Below are 18,772 nucleotides of genomic sequence, written 5' to 3' on the forward strand. Positions count from 1 at the left end.
AAAATTTGTGCACCCCTGTTTTAAATAAATGGAAGCCTCTAAAACTCACAAACATACATACAGTTGGTAATCTATCTTTACTGCCCCTTCCTCTAAATTAAGATATGTTTTTAAAAATCTATAGACTTTACAGGCCAGTAGCTTGTCTACCATGAGTTAGCATTATTTAGCCTCTTAAACATTTGGATTATTTTATATGAATAAGGTCAGCAGTTTCAAAGCATAAATACACATTCTTCTAACTACCTCTTGCATATGCTAAATTATCTCTTCTCATCCACCTTTGTTTTCTACCCATGTAGTCGAGATTTCGTTCTTTATCGCAATCCCGGAAAGCCTCCAACTTATGTCACAGATAATGGCTATGAAGACAAGGTAAGAAGATGAGTGAATGTTTACTAAAATAAAAAGAAGAAATTGAATGATGCTGTGGGCTTACCAGGATATTAAAAAATCATCCCTTTTACCTTGTTAAAAAACGCCCATTCCAAATACCAAACTTCCCTGCCACCAGTCAGTGTTGTTAGCTACCCTTCTGAACAGACCTGATCTTGTCACTCTGTGTAATAGAAAACCCTAATTAGCTCCTCATTGATAAAAAAAGGTAAGTTGATACTCTGAAGCTAGGCATTCAGTGTCCTAAAGATTCCCAACCCTTCTTTCCAGCTTCTTTTTTTCCCTTTGCATATCAAATATGTCAATTCCAGTGAAACTTTCACAGCCACCTCCCCCGCCCTCCAAGAGTTATTTCCTTCCTTTACATCACCCAAGTAATTATGGTATTTATCACATTGTATTTGTTTTCCTGTCTGTTTTTCTCATTAGTCTGAAAGTTTCTTGAGGACAGGGACAGTGCCAGTACTACCTAAGTAAGGTACACATAGTAGGAGGTTGAGAACTCTCATCAGGTGAACAAATTGTTCTTAAGCATATAACTTTTCTTTCAAAAAGTTTTAAGAAAATCCTTTTATCCTGATTATTTAAATCATTACTGAATACAGACTACAAAATATTTGACTTTTGTTAATCTTGTTTCACATTGTAGAGCAAAATTCAGGCAACATTCTGATGATGGTAAAATAAGAATAGACACTGGGAGGACTATTAGGATGTTATAGTAATCTAGAAAAAAGACCTGAACTAGGCAAGTGGCATTAGGAATAGAGAAGACCGAGTTGGATTCAAGAGATAACTTAGAGGGTAAGTATAAATTGGAGCATATTAATTGGTACCACCACCTAATTTGTTCAGCAAACATTAAGCTCCTATAAGTGTACCAGGCACTTTACTGGGCTTTGGGAATACCAAAATGAAGACGACAAAATTCTTGCCCTCCAAGGTCTTAAGGGGCTATGAAGACAGACACGTAAATGTCTGTGAATGATAAGTTTTATAATAGAAATATGTGCCAAGAGCATAGAAGAAAAAGTCCTTTATTCTGCTTGAGGGAATTTAGAAAGTTTCATGGTGGTATTGACATTTAAGTGGAATATCAAAAAATGAGTCCAACAAGTATGAAGGACAGTCTACTCAGAGTAAACTCTATATACAAAGGCATGGAAACAAGAGATCCTTTGGAACTCAAGTAGTTAGGTGGAGGAGGGCAATGCTAAAAACATAGGCTAGCGTTATATAATTGGTGTAGTAGGCCATGCCAAGAATTTGACTTTTCATTGTACAGACTAGTTAATTGAAGCTGTTTTCCAATATTTTATTTTGAAAAATTTCAAACATACAGAAACGCTAAAAGAATTTTACAGTCAGCATCTGTATACCCACCACTTAGTTAATATTTTGGTATCTTTGTTTTATCACATATATGTTCATCCTTCTATCCATTCATTCGTCCATCTTAATTTTTTATGTATTTCAAAGTAAATTTCAGATAGCAGAACAATTGCCTTTAAACACTCATTCGAAGTTTTAAACAGAGGTGTGCTATAATCAGAATTGTTTGAGAAAGAGGAGTTAACAAACTTTTGTTTTAGCATTGTACACAGCATTGCCTGAGATATTAGACATTTAGATTTTACCAGGATTCTTTTAAACCTACAGTTCAATATTTTACCCCAACATTTTAGACTTAAAATATTTATAAAGAAATTAAAAGACTTTTATAGTGAACCTTCATATACCACCTCCTAGTTCCTACAAATTATACAACTCCATTTTCAAAAGAGTCTTGTATATCAGAGATATTGAGCTAAGAGTTTTTGAGTATGTACATCCATGAGAATATCATAATTATTCATACATACATACAGAACTAATCATTATAGCAATTGGGTATTTGCATGCACAGGATAGTAAATATATGTCTGATTTGGGATTATATAAAGTATGTTTGTTCATACTGAAATTTAAGTATGGAAAAGCCAGGTGGCAGCAAGGTACTTTTCCTTATATGACACCTTGCTTTGCCTAAAACTGTTGCTATATCTCAGTTCAGGCATAAAATTTATATTTGAATTGTTCGGGTTTTTAAAAATATTAAAAGCAGTGAACATTATTAATAAGCCTTCCATAAAATATATTTGGGAACCAATTTTCAAAGAAATATATGCCTAATGTTCACCTTCTGTGTTGATATTTAACTCTGCATTTTGCAGTTACCCAGTATCAAAGTGAATGCTACCATATGCTAGCCATCTTCACTCACCCATTTGCTCTATCTAGAAAGAAGAGAAATGCATACTTATATTAAAATCAAAATAAAATTTTAATCTTGAAAAATAGAGTAAAAAATCAAGTATCCATTCATGTTTTTTCATTTCATGTTCTTCATAGTAACAACTACTAAGTTTTGGTGGGTATCCTTCTATATTATTCTCTTCACATTTTTAAATGTAGATAGGCTCATGCATACTTAACATTATGTTACTTGTTCTTTTTAGATAACTATCCTCATCAGTAATATAGATCTACCTAATTTTTTCACTAGTTTACTGCTATTACATCCCACCTGGCACCCCCAATAAACATACCACCCACAATCTATGAGAGAATTATTTTATGCTGTGATACTACCAGGAACATAAAAACTGCTGTGCTTAGTTTTGCCTCTTACTAGTACATTCAAAACGGAACTAATTGCCACTTGAATAGAGAACTTGTATGGTCATCTGTATTTTCTTTCCTGCTTATTTCCTTATCAGTTCTGGTTAGCTGGGTTCCTTTAACTACTGAACAACTGTCTCCAGTTATTAACCTTTCTTAGTTGGAGTTCCCAGTTCTTCTAGTCCAAAATACAAAGGGCTTCTCTGTTCAAAATCTGCTCACTGTTATTTGGGATTAGTAAACTCCTCTTAAATGCAAATGCTCCTTGGGGTGGGTGAAACTTCATAGCTTTAACTTTACCATGAGAAAACCTTAGCTTGACACTTGCCCTCAGTGCTTTGAAATGGATTATACTGCTGGAGTTGGAATTGTGATTTCAAAAAAAGGTTACAGATAATAATATACCTGGTATCAGATTAGACCTGGTATCAGAGAACTTGATTATTGGCAGAAGTTATCCTAGGGTAGTGTAGGAAGGTAGAAAATAGAGTGTTTAGGATAATCTGCCAAGGAAGCTTTGTGGCAACATCCTCCCATAGATCACAGAGAATCATCTGTGGTACTTAATGTTGCTGATATCAGAGATGGCTTCAAAAATGAAATACACTTAATCACTAGGGATTACATCCCTTATGCAAGACAGGTTTTTGAACAAACATTCAGAAAGGTTCTGGAGCAATTATTTAAACAAATTTCATTACATAGCGCCAAGTAGCATTTTTACTGAAATAATCTGGGTAGTAAGCATACATGGGCTTTGAATTGTTTGAAAAATCTACCAATCAAAGGAATCAGCTAAGAAAAAAATAACTCATTCTGTAGCCATCTCATATCTTAATTCATTAAGGAAGTCTCTTTAGCAGTATAATATATTATAATATATAATATATTTATATATTGCTCTTCAGTATAGTGGATAACATTTTGAATAAATTAAAGTCTCTTCTCCTATAGTCTTGTGTTTATATTCACTTGTTCAATTTATAAAAGTTCCTATCTTTTCTTTTTTTTTAATTTAATAAATCTTTATTGTTCAGATTATTACAATTGTTTCTCCTTTTTCCCCCCATAGCTCCCCTCCACCCGGTTCCCACCCCACCCTTTGCCCTTACCTCCCCCCACACTGTCCTCATCCATAGGTGTACGATTTTTATCCAGTCTTTTCCTACACCCCCCATACCCCTTTCCCCCTGAGAATTATCAGTCCACTCCCTTTCTATGCCCCTGATTCTATTATATTCACCAGTTTATTCTGTTCCTCAGATTTTTAATTCACTTGATTTTTAGGTTCACTTGTTGATAGATATGTATTTGTTGTTCATAATTTTTATCTTTACTTTTTTCTTCTTCCTCTTCTTTAAGAATACCTTTCAGCATTTCATATAATACTGGTTTGGTGGTGATGAACTCCTTTAGCTTTTTCTTATCTGTGAAGCTCTTTATCTGACCCTCCATTCTGAATAATAGCTTTGCTGGGTAGAGTAGTCTTGGTTGTAGGTTCTTGCAATTCATCACTTTGAATATTTCTTGCCACTCCCATCTGGCCTGCATAGTTTCTGTTGAGAAGTCAGCTGACAGTCGTATGGGTGCTCCCTTGTAGGTAATTAACTGTTTTTCTCTTGCTGCTTGTAATATTCTCTCTTTGTCTTTTGCTCTTGGCATTTTAATTATGATGTGTCTTGGTGTGGTCCTCTTTGGATTCCTTTTGTTTGGGGTTCTGTGTGCTTCCTGGACTTGTAAGTATTTCTTTCACCAGGTCAGGGAAGTTTTCTGTCATTATTTCATCCAATAGGTTTTCAGTATCTTCTCTCTCTTTTTCTGGCACCCCCATAATTCTGATGTTGGTATGTTTGAAGTTGTCCCAGAGGCTTCTTACACTGTCTTCAACTTTTTGGATTCTTTTTTCTTTTTTTTGCTTTTCTGGTTGAGTGTTTTTTGCTTCTTTATATTTCAAATCTTTGACTTGATTCTTGCGTTCCTCTAATCTGCTATTGGGTCTCTGTATAATATTTTTTATTTCAGTGTATGTTTAATTTCTAGTTGGTCCTTTTTCATATCTTCAAGGGTCTCGTTATATTTATCGGCCTTTTCTAGGATATTCTTGTAAAGCCTTATAACGGTGGTTTTGAATTCTATATCCAGTCGTTTGTTTTCCTCCATTTCTTTCGTTTGTGATCTGTTTCTTCGTCTCCCCATTTTTCACTGCTTCCCTGAGTTGGTAGGGTAGGTTTGTGTGCTAGGTTTCCTACATGGCCCAGTGGGTCGGCCTCCCCAGTTAACCTGAGGTGGACACTCTTGGTGCACCCCTTTGTGGACTGTGTGTACAGCCTTGTTGTAGTTAAGTCTTGATTGTTGTTATTATCACTGGGAGAAATTGACCTCCAGGCCAGTTGGCTGTGAGGATCAGCTGTATCTACGCTGGGAGAAGTTTGGTGCTGGAGACAGCCTTATAGGATTAGCCTTGCCAGATTGCAAAGGCCTCTGTGCTCAGCTTGGAAGGGGCGGAGTCTCAGGGCAGAGCAGACAGTCTTGGCTTCCTGTCAGCCCTGCCCTTGAGCACGAGTCTCCAGACCTCTGCCTTCCGTGGTTCCTGAGTTTCCACCTTACAGTCCAGATTTCCCCTGTAAGAGCGTGGGTCCCCAGGGGCTCGCCCAGAACTGCGGTTCAGTGCAGTCAGAAGCTTCCAACTCCCTTCCGCTAGGGATAGCCTGTGGTAACCTCCGCAGTCAGTCTTTGTGTGCACTCGCGCCTCCAGACCCCTGCCGCCGCCGCGGCTCCCCTGAGTCTCCCAGTTTCTGAGTCTCCGTGTGCCTTTCTCTCTACCTGACAGTCCAAACTCCCCCTATATGAGCCTGGGTCCACAGGGTTTCGCTCGGAACTGAGGTTCAGTGCAGTCGGAACTGGGGTTCAGTGTAGTTGGGGGCTTCCTTCCCCCTCCTGCCAGAGAAAGCCAGCCAGGCACTCCGCCGCCCTTCCTCTCTGCGTGCGTGTCTCCGTACCTCAGCTCTTTGCTGCTCCTTCTCCGTGAGCTTTCCTCTTTGCTTCTAGTTTGTAGAATTTCCACTCAGCCAGCTTTCCTGTGGTTCTGGATGGTGTCCGTTCTGTCTTTTAGTTGTAGTTTTGAAATTGTTGTGCGGGGCAGCAGTTTAGGTGCTTACCTATGCCGCCATCTTGGTTTCTCCCAGCTTAGATCTATCTTTTCAAATTGTAAATTATTATTTGTTTGGCATATTAATCAGAATGTGATTGAGGCTCACAGTGTAACCTTAATAGTGATTTCAATCTTGGCATTTAAAAGTGACTCAAGAAAATCTCTTTATGAGGTATAGCTTGCATTTATCTACATTTATATTTTGAAAATCACCTTTCCCCCAGTTTTATTGAAATAAAATTGACACATCAGTCTAATTGATGTAAGTCAGATGGAGAAAGAAAGACAAATTCTGTATAATGTCACTTAATGTGGAATCTAAAAATCACTTTATTTTTTTAAATTAATCTTCTTAAGTAGAGGAAGGGAGACACACACACACATTGATTTGTTTCACTTATTTATGTATTCACTGGTTGCCTCTTGCATGTGCCCTGACCGGGGATTGAACTGGTTAACCTTGGCATATCTAGACAACATTCTAACCAACTGAGCTACCTGGTCAGAGCTAAAAGTAACTTTTAAAAAAATCTTTATTGTTGAGATTATTACAAATGTCCCTTTTTTTTTTTTACCCTCATTGTCCCCCTCCATCTGGTTCCCGCCCCACCCCAGGCCTTGACCACCCTATTTTCTGTGTCCATAGATATTGCATATATGCATGTAAGATATTTGTTTAATCTCTTCCTGCCCCCCCCCTTCCCTCTGAGAATAGTCAATCTGTTCCATTTCCATGCCTCTGGTTCTTTTATTCACCAGTTTATTCTGTTCATTAGATTTCTTATTTATTTTGATTTTTAGATTCAGTTGTTGATAGGTATGTATTTGTTGTCATTTTGTTCATATTTTTTTTTCTATTTTTTTTTATTTTTTTTATTTTTATTTTTTAAATAAATCTTTATTCAGATTATTACAATTATTTCTCCTTTTTCCCCCCATAGCTCCCCTCCACCCATTTCCCACCCCACCTTCTGCCCTTACCTCCCCCCCACAGTCCTCATCCATAGGTGTATGATTTTTGTCCATTCTCTTCATGAACCCCCCATACCCCTTTCCCCCTGAGAATTATCAGTCCACTCCCTTTCTATGCCCCTGATTCTATTATATTCACCAGATTATTCTGTTCCTCAGGTTTTTAATTCACTTGATTTTTAGGTTTGCTTGTTGATAGATATGTATTTGTTGTTCATAATTTTTCTCTTTACTTTTTTCTTCTTCCTCTTCTTTAAGAATACCTTTCAGCATTTCATATAATACTGGTTTGGTGGTGATGAACTCCTTCAGCTTTTTCTTATCTGTGAAGCTCTTTATCTGCCCTTCAATTCTGAATGATAGCTTTGCTGGGTAGAGTAATCTTGGTTGTAGGTTCTTGCTATTCATCACATTGAAAATTTCTTGCCACTCCCGTCTGGCCTGCATAGTTTCTGTTGAGAAGTCAGCTGACAGTCGTATGGGCGCTCCCTTGTAGGTAATTAACTGTTTTTCTCTTGCTGCTTGTAATATTCTCTCTTTGTCTTTTGCTCTTGGCATTTTAATTATGATGTGTCTTGGTGTGGTCCTCTTTGGATTCCTTTTGTTTGGGGTTCTGTGGGCTTCCTGGACTTGTAAGTCTATTTCTTTCACCAGGTGGGGGAAGTTTTCGGTCATTATTTCTTCAATTAGGTTTTCAGTATCTTGCTCTCTCTCTTCTTCTGGCACCCCCATAATTCTGATGTTGGTACGCTTGAAGTTGTCCCAGAGTCTTCTTACATTATCTTCAACTTTTTGGATTTTTTTTTTTTTTGCTTTTTGCTTTTTCGGTTGAGTGTTTTTTGCTTCTTTGTATTTCAATTCTTTGACTTGATTCTTGTGTTCCTCTATTCTGTTTCTGGGTCTCTGTATAATATTTTTTATTTCAGTCAGTGTATGTTTAATTTCTAGTTGGTCCTTTTTCATATCTTCGAGGGTCTCGTTATATTTATCAGCCTTTTCTAGGATATTCTTAAAAAGTCTTATAACCGTGGTTTTGAATTCTATATCCAGTCGTTTGTTTTCCTCCATTTCTTTCGTTTGTGATCTGATTCTTTGACCCCGCATTTTCATTGATTCCCTGAGTTGGTAAGGTAGATATTTGTGCTAGGTTTCCAATATGGCCCAGTGGGTCTGCTTCCCCAGTTAACCTGAGGTGGACACTCTTGGTGCACCCCTTTGTGGACTGTGTGTACAGCCTTGTTGTAATTAAGTCTTGATTGTTGTTGGTATCACTGGGAAGAATTGACCTCCGGGCCAGTTGGCTGTAAGGATCAGCTGTGTCTATGCTGGGAGAAGTTCGGTGCTGGAGACAGCCTTATAGGATTAGACTTGCCAAATTGCAATAGCCTCTGTGCTCAGCTTGGATGGGGTGGAGTCTCAGTCTTGGCTTCCTGTCAGCCTTGCCCTTGCGCGCATGTGCGCTTTCAGTCCTCCGCCTTCCCCAGCTCGAGTCTCCGCCTGAGAGTCCAGACTCCCCCCACAAGAGCGTGGGTCCTCAGGGGCTCGCCTGGAACTGGGGTTCACTGCAGTCAGAACTGGGGCTCTGCAGTCAGAATCCTCTGACTCCCTTCCACTAGGGAAAGCCTGTGGCAACTTCCGCAGCCTTTGTGCGCACTGGCACGCGCACGCGCACTTTCAGTCCTTTGCCTTCCCCGGCTCCCGAGTCTCCGCCCGAGAGTCCAGACTCCCCCCACAAGAGCGTGGGTCCCCAGGGGCTCGCCTGGAACTGGGGTTCACTGCAGTCAGAACTGGGGCTCTGCAGTCAGAATCCTCTGACTCCCTTCCACTAGGGAAAGCCTGTGGCAACTTCCGCAGCCTTTGTGCGCACTGGCCCGCGCGCGCCTTCAGACCTAACTGGGATTCAGTGCAGTCAGAACTGGGGTTCAGTGCGGTTGGGGGCTTCCTTCCCCCTTCCGCCAGAGAAAGTCAGCCAGGCTCTCAGCCGCCCTTCCTCTCTGCGCGCACAGAGACCCTTTGCCGTACCTCCAATTCTCTGTGAGCTTTTCTCTTTCCTTCTAGTTGTAGAATTTTCACTCAGCCAGCTTTCCTGTGGTTCTGGATGGTGTCCGTTCTGTCTTTTAGTTGTAGTTTTGAAATTGTTGTGCGAGGCAGCAGTTTAGGTGTTTACCTATGCCGCCATCTTGGTTTCTCTGCACTGGTTTTTATTGCCTGTAGTTATTACTGCCCCTAGAGACTTCTTTCCCCAGCTCTAGAATCCTGGGCTGGGGGTCTGGTGCGGGGCTGGGACCCCTTGCTGTTGCGGGCAGCGTCCACAGAGACAATCTCCCTCCTGACTAAAAAACGGCACACCTGGGTTCCAGACCAGCCTGTTCTGCTCCTCCGTGTGCTACCAGTCTCAGTGTGTTTTCTTCTTTACCTCTCTAGTTGTAGGCCTTCCATTCATCCAGTTTTCCATTGATTCTGGATGATGGTTCTGTATTTTAGTTGTAATTTTGATGTGATTGTGGGAGGCAGTGAGTACAGGCGTTTACCTACGCCACCATCTTCCTTTTGCTCTAAAAGTCACTTTTTAAAACAAAACACATTCACTTAGTTTATCAATTTTCTGATTCATTACTTAATTTCAAGTATCTCATGGTTGTAGGATGTTGTAACATTCACTTAATGGTTCTGTGTATTTTCCTTTTCTTCAGATTCTACTCTGCTATTCAAGCAATGGCCATTATGATTCAGTGTACTCAAAACAATTTCAGTCAAGTGCAGCTGTTTGTCAAGGTATGTGAAGGCTTTATAAATGTTTGGGTGTGATTTGTTGCCAGTCTTTAAATTGAGGAACCTTCCATAATAGCTTTTTAAAAACCTTGTTTGCAGCTATTGAATTTGTATACTGGATTGTGGCTGTTTTCACATTGTTACTTTAAAAAGCGTTGTTTTGATAATTGGAGTTTTGATCATTTTTTCTTTAGCTGTATTGTATGAAATTCTCTATAAAGATGTGTTTGTTGTGGATGAAGAAGCATTGAAGACTGCAGTTGAATTGTTTCGAAGTGGTTCTAAGAAGAACAGAAACAATGCTGTCACTAGCAGTGAGGATGTCCATGTTGCCTACAAGAGTGTAACTCTAGATAGGTAATAAAGGGAAAGGGAATATCAACTGCAAGATCATCATCTCTCTGTGTGTCATCATTTGGAAGTGGAAGAGACCTGGAAAGCTTTTATGACTGACTTAGACCTCTCTCTCTCTGTCTCTCTCTCTCTCTCTCTCTCTCTCTCTCTCTCTCTCTCTCTCTCTCTCTCTCTCTCTCTCTCATCTATGTGTAGGAGTATAACTTTTTTAATGGGAGAAGAGAAGTTTTGCCAAAAAGATGTATTGTGTTGTTAGATGCTCAGGCTTTTGGGGTTCCGTCAAAGTCAGAATCAGATTGTTGTTGTTTTTTATTGTTGGAAAATACTTTAGAACTGTCTAATCCTGTGACTCTCAAACTTCAGTTATATACGAATTACTTAGGGTACTTGTTAGAAAGGCAGATTTTTGATCCTACCTTCACAAAATTTCAGGTCAGAGTAAAGCCAGGAATCTGCTTTTTTAACAAATATACTCAAGTATTCTGATATAGATAGGCCATGGACCACACTTTGAGAAAAATAAAAACTGATTGTAAACTAGCACCATAATTTTGTAGATGGTAATTGAGGTTCAGAGTGGTTACTTGACACACACAACCAGCTAGTAGAAAAGATTCTATCTCAAGCTAAGGCAAGTTTTAAGAGCTGAGTGTCTTAAAACTTGTCTTTAAGACAGGTGTCACCTTGTCTTTTTGCCTTGTAGTTCTGTTTCTTTGATATTTAATGCTCTGAATTTTATTTTATTTTTTGGTGATATTTGAGAATGCAAGGGGCAGCCAACTATGTACCAAGGTAAAAGTTGCTTCAATCTTTACTGATTATTTTTAAAGGACTTTGGCTTAAGGAAACTAGTATTAGGAAGGCAGGGTGTATTTATTATCTATTGCTATGTAACAATATTACCATAAATTTGGCAGCTTATAACAACACACGTATCTCACAATTTATATGGGTTAGGAATCTGGGCATAGCTTAGCTGGATCTTTTACTTAATGATCTCAAAAGACTGCAGTTATGGTGTTAGCAGGGATTGGGTTCTTTTTTGGAGCTTTGACTGAGGAAGGGTCCACCTTCCCACTCACATGGTTCTTGGTAGCAGTCAGTTCCTTGCAGCCCTAGGACTGAAAACCAGTTTTCTGTCCATCAGCCAAAGGTAATACTCAGCTCCTTGACACATGGGTTTGGTTAACATGGCTGCTTGTTTCCTTAAGCAAGGGAGAGAAACTAGCAAGACAAGCACTACATTCTTACACAATGTAACGGTATACTGTTTATTGGTTAGAAGCAAACTTAGGACACGTGAACACTGGGAGGATGAGGATCATAGGGACCATCTTAACAATGTGTCACCACAGGAATTATGAAATATAGGAGGTAATCTTCTAAGCATATTGTAGCACATATTTATACAAAGGAAGCATAAATGTAAACGTGTGAAAAAGTATTTGCCTCATTTTTAGAACTGAGCTACTTTAGTACTACTGGGTGGTAGAATAGTCATTAGATTTAAGATTTTCTTAGCTGCTACATTTATATAAAGCTCTTTGTTCTAAATCTTTTCAATTAGGACTGAAGAATTGGGTGCTTGCTGCAATGTTGAAAATATACCAGAGGGGTACAATAAAGGAACAGAAGAAGCAAAGGTTAGAGATTTTTCTAGAGCAAAGACTTTATAACCTTGGTTTGTAGCATTATAACTTAAACTAGTTGAAATCACATGATCCATTCTAGTAATATGGGAATGGGGAGGAGTTGATATTTCCCTTTGTGGAAGTCTTAATTTGAAAATGTAAAATGTGTGCTTAATGTTCTCTGAATTTTTATTATGGAATTGTAGATTTTTTTTCAAAGCAAACTGAACACTTGAGAAATGTCAGAAGCTGTTGTTTTCCAAATAAAGTAATATTCTAGACTCAATGGATAGTTTGTAATCAATTTTATAACACTGAGGTTTCTTTTTGTCATTAAAGAATATAATGCTTATCCCTATCTACTCAAAGAAAATAGGTAATAATCCTGGTTCGTGACACAGGAGACATTTTATTTGTATAGCTTTAAAATTAAGCAGACATTACATTTGAGGCTAACTAAATAGGACAAATCCTATATAATCCTATATAATAAAGAGCTAATATGCTAATGGTCGTGAAGCCCTCACACCATAACAACTGATCAGCAGGAGGCTGCGTGCGCGGCAGGCGTGGGTAGGCAGGGCTGCATGTGTGGCAAGGCGGAGACTTGACACTGCATCCCCACCCAGCGCCAGCCAGGGATGTGACACTGCATCCCTGCCCAGCTCCAGCTGGAGACTTGACACTGTGTCCCCCGCCAGTGGGGCTTGACGGGTGGGGCCAGCCGGGTCTGGGTCTTGCCCAATGGGGATGGGGCTGGCTGGGTCTGGGTCTCTTCCCTTTTAATGTGCATGAATTTCATGCACCAGGCCACTAGTACTGTTATAACAATCTCTCTGTATGCCCCAAGTGCTGGTAATTTGGGAACAGTATTGAATATGGTGAAATTCTAGGAAAGCAGAAGGAAAAGGTAATTTCTTTGGAAATTATCACAGATTTTGACCAAAATGAAATAAACTTTTCATATTTTTCCAGTTGATTTTAGGGTACAGAAGCACTTGCACCTCTGTGTGCATACCAAGGGAAAACTTGTCAAGTAGCTCTGACTGAGTCTTTAATCCTGGTCAGTGTTGCATTGATTTATATATGATGTATCCTGAATTGTTGACTGCTTGAGACAATATTTCCCTTCTGCCGTCCAAAACCTTTTAGATTATTTGCATATTGCTTCTTTAGTCTTCTGATTTTTAAATACACAGTAAAATTTATTGTGGAATTTATTTATTATTTTAATAAAGAAGGAAAGGAAGTCATATGTACTTAAGCTAAAGATGGTGAGTTTGTAGCATGATTATTTTTGTTTTAGTCTCCAGAAAATCCATCCAAGGTGCACTTCCCCTATAAGGTGCTCAAAGCTTTGGATCCAGAAATCTATCGTAATGTAGAATTTGATGTTTGGTTGGACAGCAGAAAAGGTAATGAAATATCAACAGGATACTTTTGAATCCTGACAGATCTAGGAGAATAATTTTGTAAATTGTTTTTAATAAGAGACATTTTCAATGTACTGTGATGAAAAACAGGCATGTACTTACTTTTTGCCTTACTCAATACATGATTTGAATCCAAAGGAGGAACAAATGGTTTTAGAAGTGGGATCTTTTAGAGTCTGATGTTTATCTGGTATTTCAACTTTGCAAAGACTCTGTGGAGTCAGCCTTTAGATAACTAAGAGTACCAGAAACTTGTAGTAACTAGAAATAAACATATCTTACATTTAAAGGGTTAAAATCCCCTTATTAATAAATGAGTTGATCAGGTGTTGGCAAACTATGGACTATAGACAAAATCTGACCTACCACCTGTTTTTGTATGGTATGTGAATTAAGAATGGTCTTTAAATTTTTGAATGGTAGAAAAAATTGAAAACAGTATATTATGTGAAATTCAAATTTCAGTGTCCATAAGTAAAGTTTTGTGGCAGAGTTGTGTAGTTTGCCAACCCTCAAAACGGGTAATTGTTTCTCTCTCCTTTATTAGATAATTAAGTTGGTCAAAGTAGGCCTTAAAGTTCTGCCTTAGAGGTAGCCTTTAATGTCTCATATTCCTTGAACCATGTGAACCAGGGTATAGTTAGCAATATAGAATGAGGTCATGACCTAATGGAACACAGTAAGTTGTTAAAAAAAAATAGGTTGCTTTGAAGAAGCTTTGTATTTCTTTTTTTAATTGAGATGTGTTACTTTCAAATTTTATCTTACTGGTGTTTGACAAACTCTAAAATTGCAACCTCCTAATTTCCACTTACAGTGGAACCTTGGTTCTCGAACTTATTTCATTCTGGAAGGCTCTTTGAGAAGTGATTTATTCAGAAACTGAATTATTTTTCCCATTAGAAATAATGTAATGAATTAATCCATTCCAGATCCCCAGATGATTCCTATTTTAAACTTTCTTATATACAGTACATGTCAAATGCACTGTTTAATCTATAAATACTTCTTTTCTTAAATTTATCCAACCACCCCCTACTAGCCTTAAACTAATCCCTTTTAGCACTGGGTACAGGGGTGTCTTTCAGGTCAGCATGTAGTACCTTTGCTTGTTCATATATCACTGCCTCTGAAATGATTGTCACTGGCTAACTGCTTTTTTAAATCCAAATCAACAGTAGTTTTTCCATCTCTTCAGTTGCCTGTGGTCATTGTTTCTTTCACAACCTTAGCAACATTAATTCTCTTGATGGCCTCTTTATCTTTTAAAATTATGCTAATCCATTGATGCCAACAACAAAAGCATTCTCTCCTTTGTTGCCTGAGAGACACTTTTTGTCATGCTGTGGTATCAGCTTGAAAGGGTTGTCAGTTCCAAAACTGGTTTGGTTTCAAGACCTAGACATTTTTTCTGTGAACAACTTGGTTAAGAACCAAATTGTTCCACCTAGACCAGTGGTCGGCAAACTCATTAGTCCACAGAGCCAAATATCAACAGTACAACGATTGAAATTTCTTTTGAGAGCCAAATTTTTTAAACTTAAACTTCTTCTAACGCCACTTCTTCAAAATAGACTCGCCCAGGCCGTGGTATTTTGTGGAAGAGCCACACTCAAGGGGCCAAAGAGCCGCATGTGGCTCGCGAACTGCAGTTTGCCAACCACGGACCTAGACAGTTGACTAATGAGTTTGCCGACCACTGTCGTATACTACCCTTTACCTCTTTGCACACAATATGCCACAATTGCCTAATCCTCACAGCTTCCAACTACATGGTAACATTTAGTCTAGTCCAGTGGTCGGCAAACTCATTAGTCAACAGAGCGGCAAACCGGGGCTTGCGAGCCGCATGTGGCTCTCGAGCCGCGGTTTGCCGACCACTGACCTAGGAGGTTTGAGAAATGTATATTTGTGTTTTGTAGCAAAAACCTATATTTGGAAGTCTCCTTAAGTTGACTACAGAAATAACCTATCACGAGTGATAGAATGACCCTTTAGAACTACCCCTAACCCCAATTTTAGCTTATAGTGGTAGCATTGTAAAAACACCTTGGTAAAAGTGCATTAGAAAATTAAATGATGTAAAATAAAATAGGAAAGGAAACAGTTTAGTTGAGCTTGATCCTTTATTTTAACAGAACTTCAAAAAGCTGATTACATGGAGTATGCTGGGAAACATTACTATTTGGGAGACAAATGTCAGGTTAGTTTCTTCTTTGAAGAATCAATAATTTATTTTTTTCAAGATTGTGGTTTTAGTCATTAATATGAGTTCAACAAAACTAATTTGCAAAATTCTAGAAAAATTTTAAATGTTTGTGTTAAATTTTAATTACAAACTTCTGTGATTAGATGTAAGACTCTTTCAGCATGTGCAACCTCCATTGAACCAGACTGGCAGTGCTGATTATCAGCTGCTTTAATAAGTAGATACTGAACTTCATTTGGGGAACAGTATTTTTGTTTGGCAGAAGCCCGATATGCCAATAGACTTGAAAGTAAATATATTCTAACTGTCTCTTCCCCTCTTTCAGGTTCGTTTGGAATCAGATGGAAGATATTATAACGCTCATATTCAGGAAGTTGGAAATGAGAACAATTCATTAACAGTTTTCATTGAAGAATTGGCAGAAAAGTAAGAATATAATAACGTGTTGAATTACTGAAATCTTTGGCTGCTGATGCCTTTTTTGTAATATTAAATTGAGAATTACCAGGATATTAGTAAGAGAACCAAAGTTATATCTGGTACTAGCATAAGATGACTTATGTTGAATTGTAAAAGTGTATGCTAAAGTATAAAATCTCAATACAGTCATGTGCTGCATAATGACATTTCAGTCTATGACAGTGATTTCTTAAGATTATAATGGAGTTGAATTTTCCGTAAGAAATGGAAGGATGTACAGTTCAGGAGGAATTATTTTTTTCCTCTGATGGAAGCAATATCTGTGCAGCGTGGCAGTAGATTCCCTCTCACAGCACCTTAGTTGTGAGTGCATGGGTCACATCCCTATCAGTCAGCCACTGAGCTGTTTCAGCAGAGCAGCCTGTTCCTTCAGCACTACATACTCAAAGGGCACTGTAGTCAGTCCTCCCAGATATAGCCCATAGTCTTCAGAGTTCATTGCTGTGAATTCTTGGTTGAGGACATAAGATTCTGTACAAGGACACAAGTCCACAGGAGCTACTTTAACAGGTATTAAGTGCCACTGATACGTCAGCATCAGCTTTCTGTGATAGTATGGAGCCAGCCTGTCCCTATTCTTTGGGAATATGTTCAGGTTGTCATAGGTAAAACAGAAAAGTTTTATTTCTTCCATCAATGCAATGCCAGAGAGAGCCCCTATGCCATATAGTGTGAATGGAATCAATAACAAATTTCCAAAGTCAAACTATTTGAGTCCCCCGTTCTATACCCTCTCCATGTTAAACACCCTCTTTTTTTTTATGAATACCACGAAGTTCTTTCATCTGACCATTGCTCCAACATGCAATAGCCCAAACCACATTGCCTCAATAATCTCTATGTTCCTTTATCTCTCCATCTTGGTTTCTTATTCCTACTGATCCTCGGGCCACCTTTCACTCCCTCCTGCAGTCACTATTGTGGTGATCCACTCCTTACCCAGCCAGTTTCTCTAACATATTTCTAATTAATCCATCCCACATAATGATTCATGTTAATGTTCATCCAGCTCACAGAGTTCATGGATTGGCAGCTTTCATGTTCTATTTCTGACCCTGTAGGAAGGATTCAGGGGGAGGGCTTGTGAGACAATGTTTATAAAGCCTACAGTGATTTACAGTAATGTCCTAGGTCTTCACATTCACTTAACCACTCACTCCCTCACTCACCCAGAGCTTCCAGTCCTTCAAGCTCCATTCATCGTAAGTGCCCTATACAGGTGTATCATTTTTTAACTTTTGCATCATGTTATTAAACTATTTTTCCTATGTTTAGATATACAAATACCATTGTGTTATAATTGCCTACAGTATTCAGTATAGTAACATGCTGCATAGGCTTATAGCCTAGGTGTATTTTAGGCTAGACCATCTAGGTTTGTGTTAAGTGCACTCTGTGATGTCCATACAATGATGGAATTGCCTAACGATGCATTTCTCCGCATGTACCTCCTTTGTTGAGCAACACATGACTGTATACCTATGTATAAAAGTTTATAAATAATGGTCACTAGCCAACTTACTATAATTATTAAGTACAACAGAATGTTGTTAAAAACTGTTCATACTAATGGGAAAGCTGGTTTTCCAATGTCACAGCAACTCAGCTAGTCCAGTCATTCTCAAACTTTTAACATGTTCCAGAACTATCTGGAGAGTATGCTATAACACAGATTGATGAGCTCTATCCCCAAAGTTTTTGATTTAGTAAGTCTATGGTGGGGCCTAAGAATTTGAACTTCTAACAAGTTTCTGGATGATATTGATGCTATTGGTCTACTTTGAGAACCATTAAACTAGGCTATACTGCCGTAATAACCAAAATAATAAAATATCAGCAGTTTAAAACAATAAGGTCGGTCACTTCTTGCTCATTTTGCATGTTATGTATTATTTACCTGACAGGCTAAAAAACAAATGAGGCAAAGGGGACCCTGGCCAAGAAGGTTCTATTATAGACAGAAAAAATTATACCATGACAAACCATGTCCTGGCTCTTAAAGCATCAGTTACATAATGTAGCTGAGTCTGAAGTCAGTGGGGTAGGAAAATATAATCCTCCTCTAAGGAGATGCAACAAATATTTCTAAACTAGTTTACCACAGTCATTCCTCTGGAAGGTGATTTGTACTACAAACATCTGTGAAATGGTGCAAACTACTCTTAGGTTTCCTAAACTTAAAGAGAAAACCTCAACAGGAAAACTACTGTCAATAGATTTAAGTGGAATACACTTGAAAATTAAGCAGAAAGGGTGGCTATGTGTATCAAATGAGAATTAAGTCTGCTGCAATGGCTTCATGTTGGTATCTTTAACTTTAAGGCATATTGTTCCACTGGCTAACTTAAAACCAGTTACTCAAGTGACACCTGTTCCTGCCTGGAATGCTATGCCTAGTCGGAAAGGAAGAGGTTACCAGAAAATTTCTGGGAGCTATTTCCCAGAAATGGGTTTGTATACTGAAGGTTTTTATTATTTTCTCCATCTTTCCCCCTACATTGTAATTTTTAAAGGTATAAATAAATCTTATTCTGGGGTAGAGTTTCTCAACTGATATTTTGGGATGGGTAATACTTTATGGTGTGCTGTCCTGTGCACTGTAGGATGCTTAATAGCATCCCTGGACTCTATCCACTACATGCCATAGCACTCTTCCCCCAGTTTAACAACCCAAAATGTCTCCAGACATTGCCACATGTTCCCCCAATGGGAA

General features: G+C 38.5%; 1 protein-coding gene across 1 annotated transcript in view; it reads left to right on the forward strand.

The window, feature by feature from the left end:
* The window catches only part of ALG13 (ALG13 UDP-N-acetylglucosaminyltransferase subunit), an 89,266-nt gene that overhangs the window by 26,606 nt on the left and 43,888 nt on the right, over nt 1-18,772 (forward strand). Inside the window, 9 exon segments of the mRNA XM_080652836.1 lie at nt 303-375; nt 9,874-9,955; nt 10,147-10,309; nt 11,069-11,098; nt 11,874-11,949; nt 13,244-13,352; nt 15,509-15,573; nt 15,905-16,005; nt 18,382-18,509. Coding sequence (XP_080508962.1) covers nt 303-375; nt 9,874-9,955; nt 10,147-10,309; nt 11,069-11,098; nt 11,874-11,949; nt 13,244-13,352; nt 15,509-15,573; nt 15,905-16,005; nt 18,382-18,509 — 827 coding nt within the window.

This window comes from Plecotus auritus (genome assembly GCF_963455305.1).
Source record: "Plecotus auritus genome assembly, chromosome: X".
NCBI classification, from domain to species: Eukaryota; Metazoa; Chordata; class Mammalia; order Chiroptera; family Vespertilionidae; genus Plecotus; species Plecotus auritus.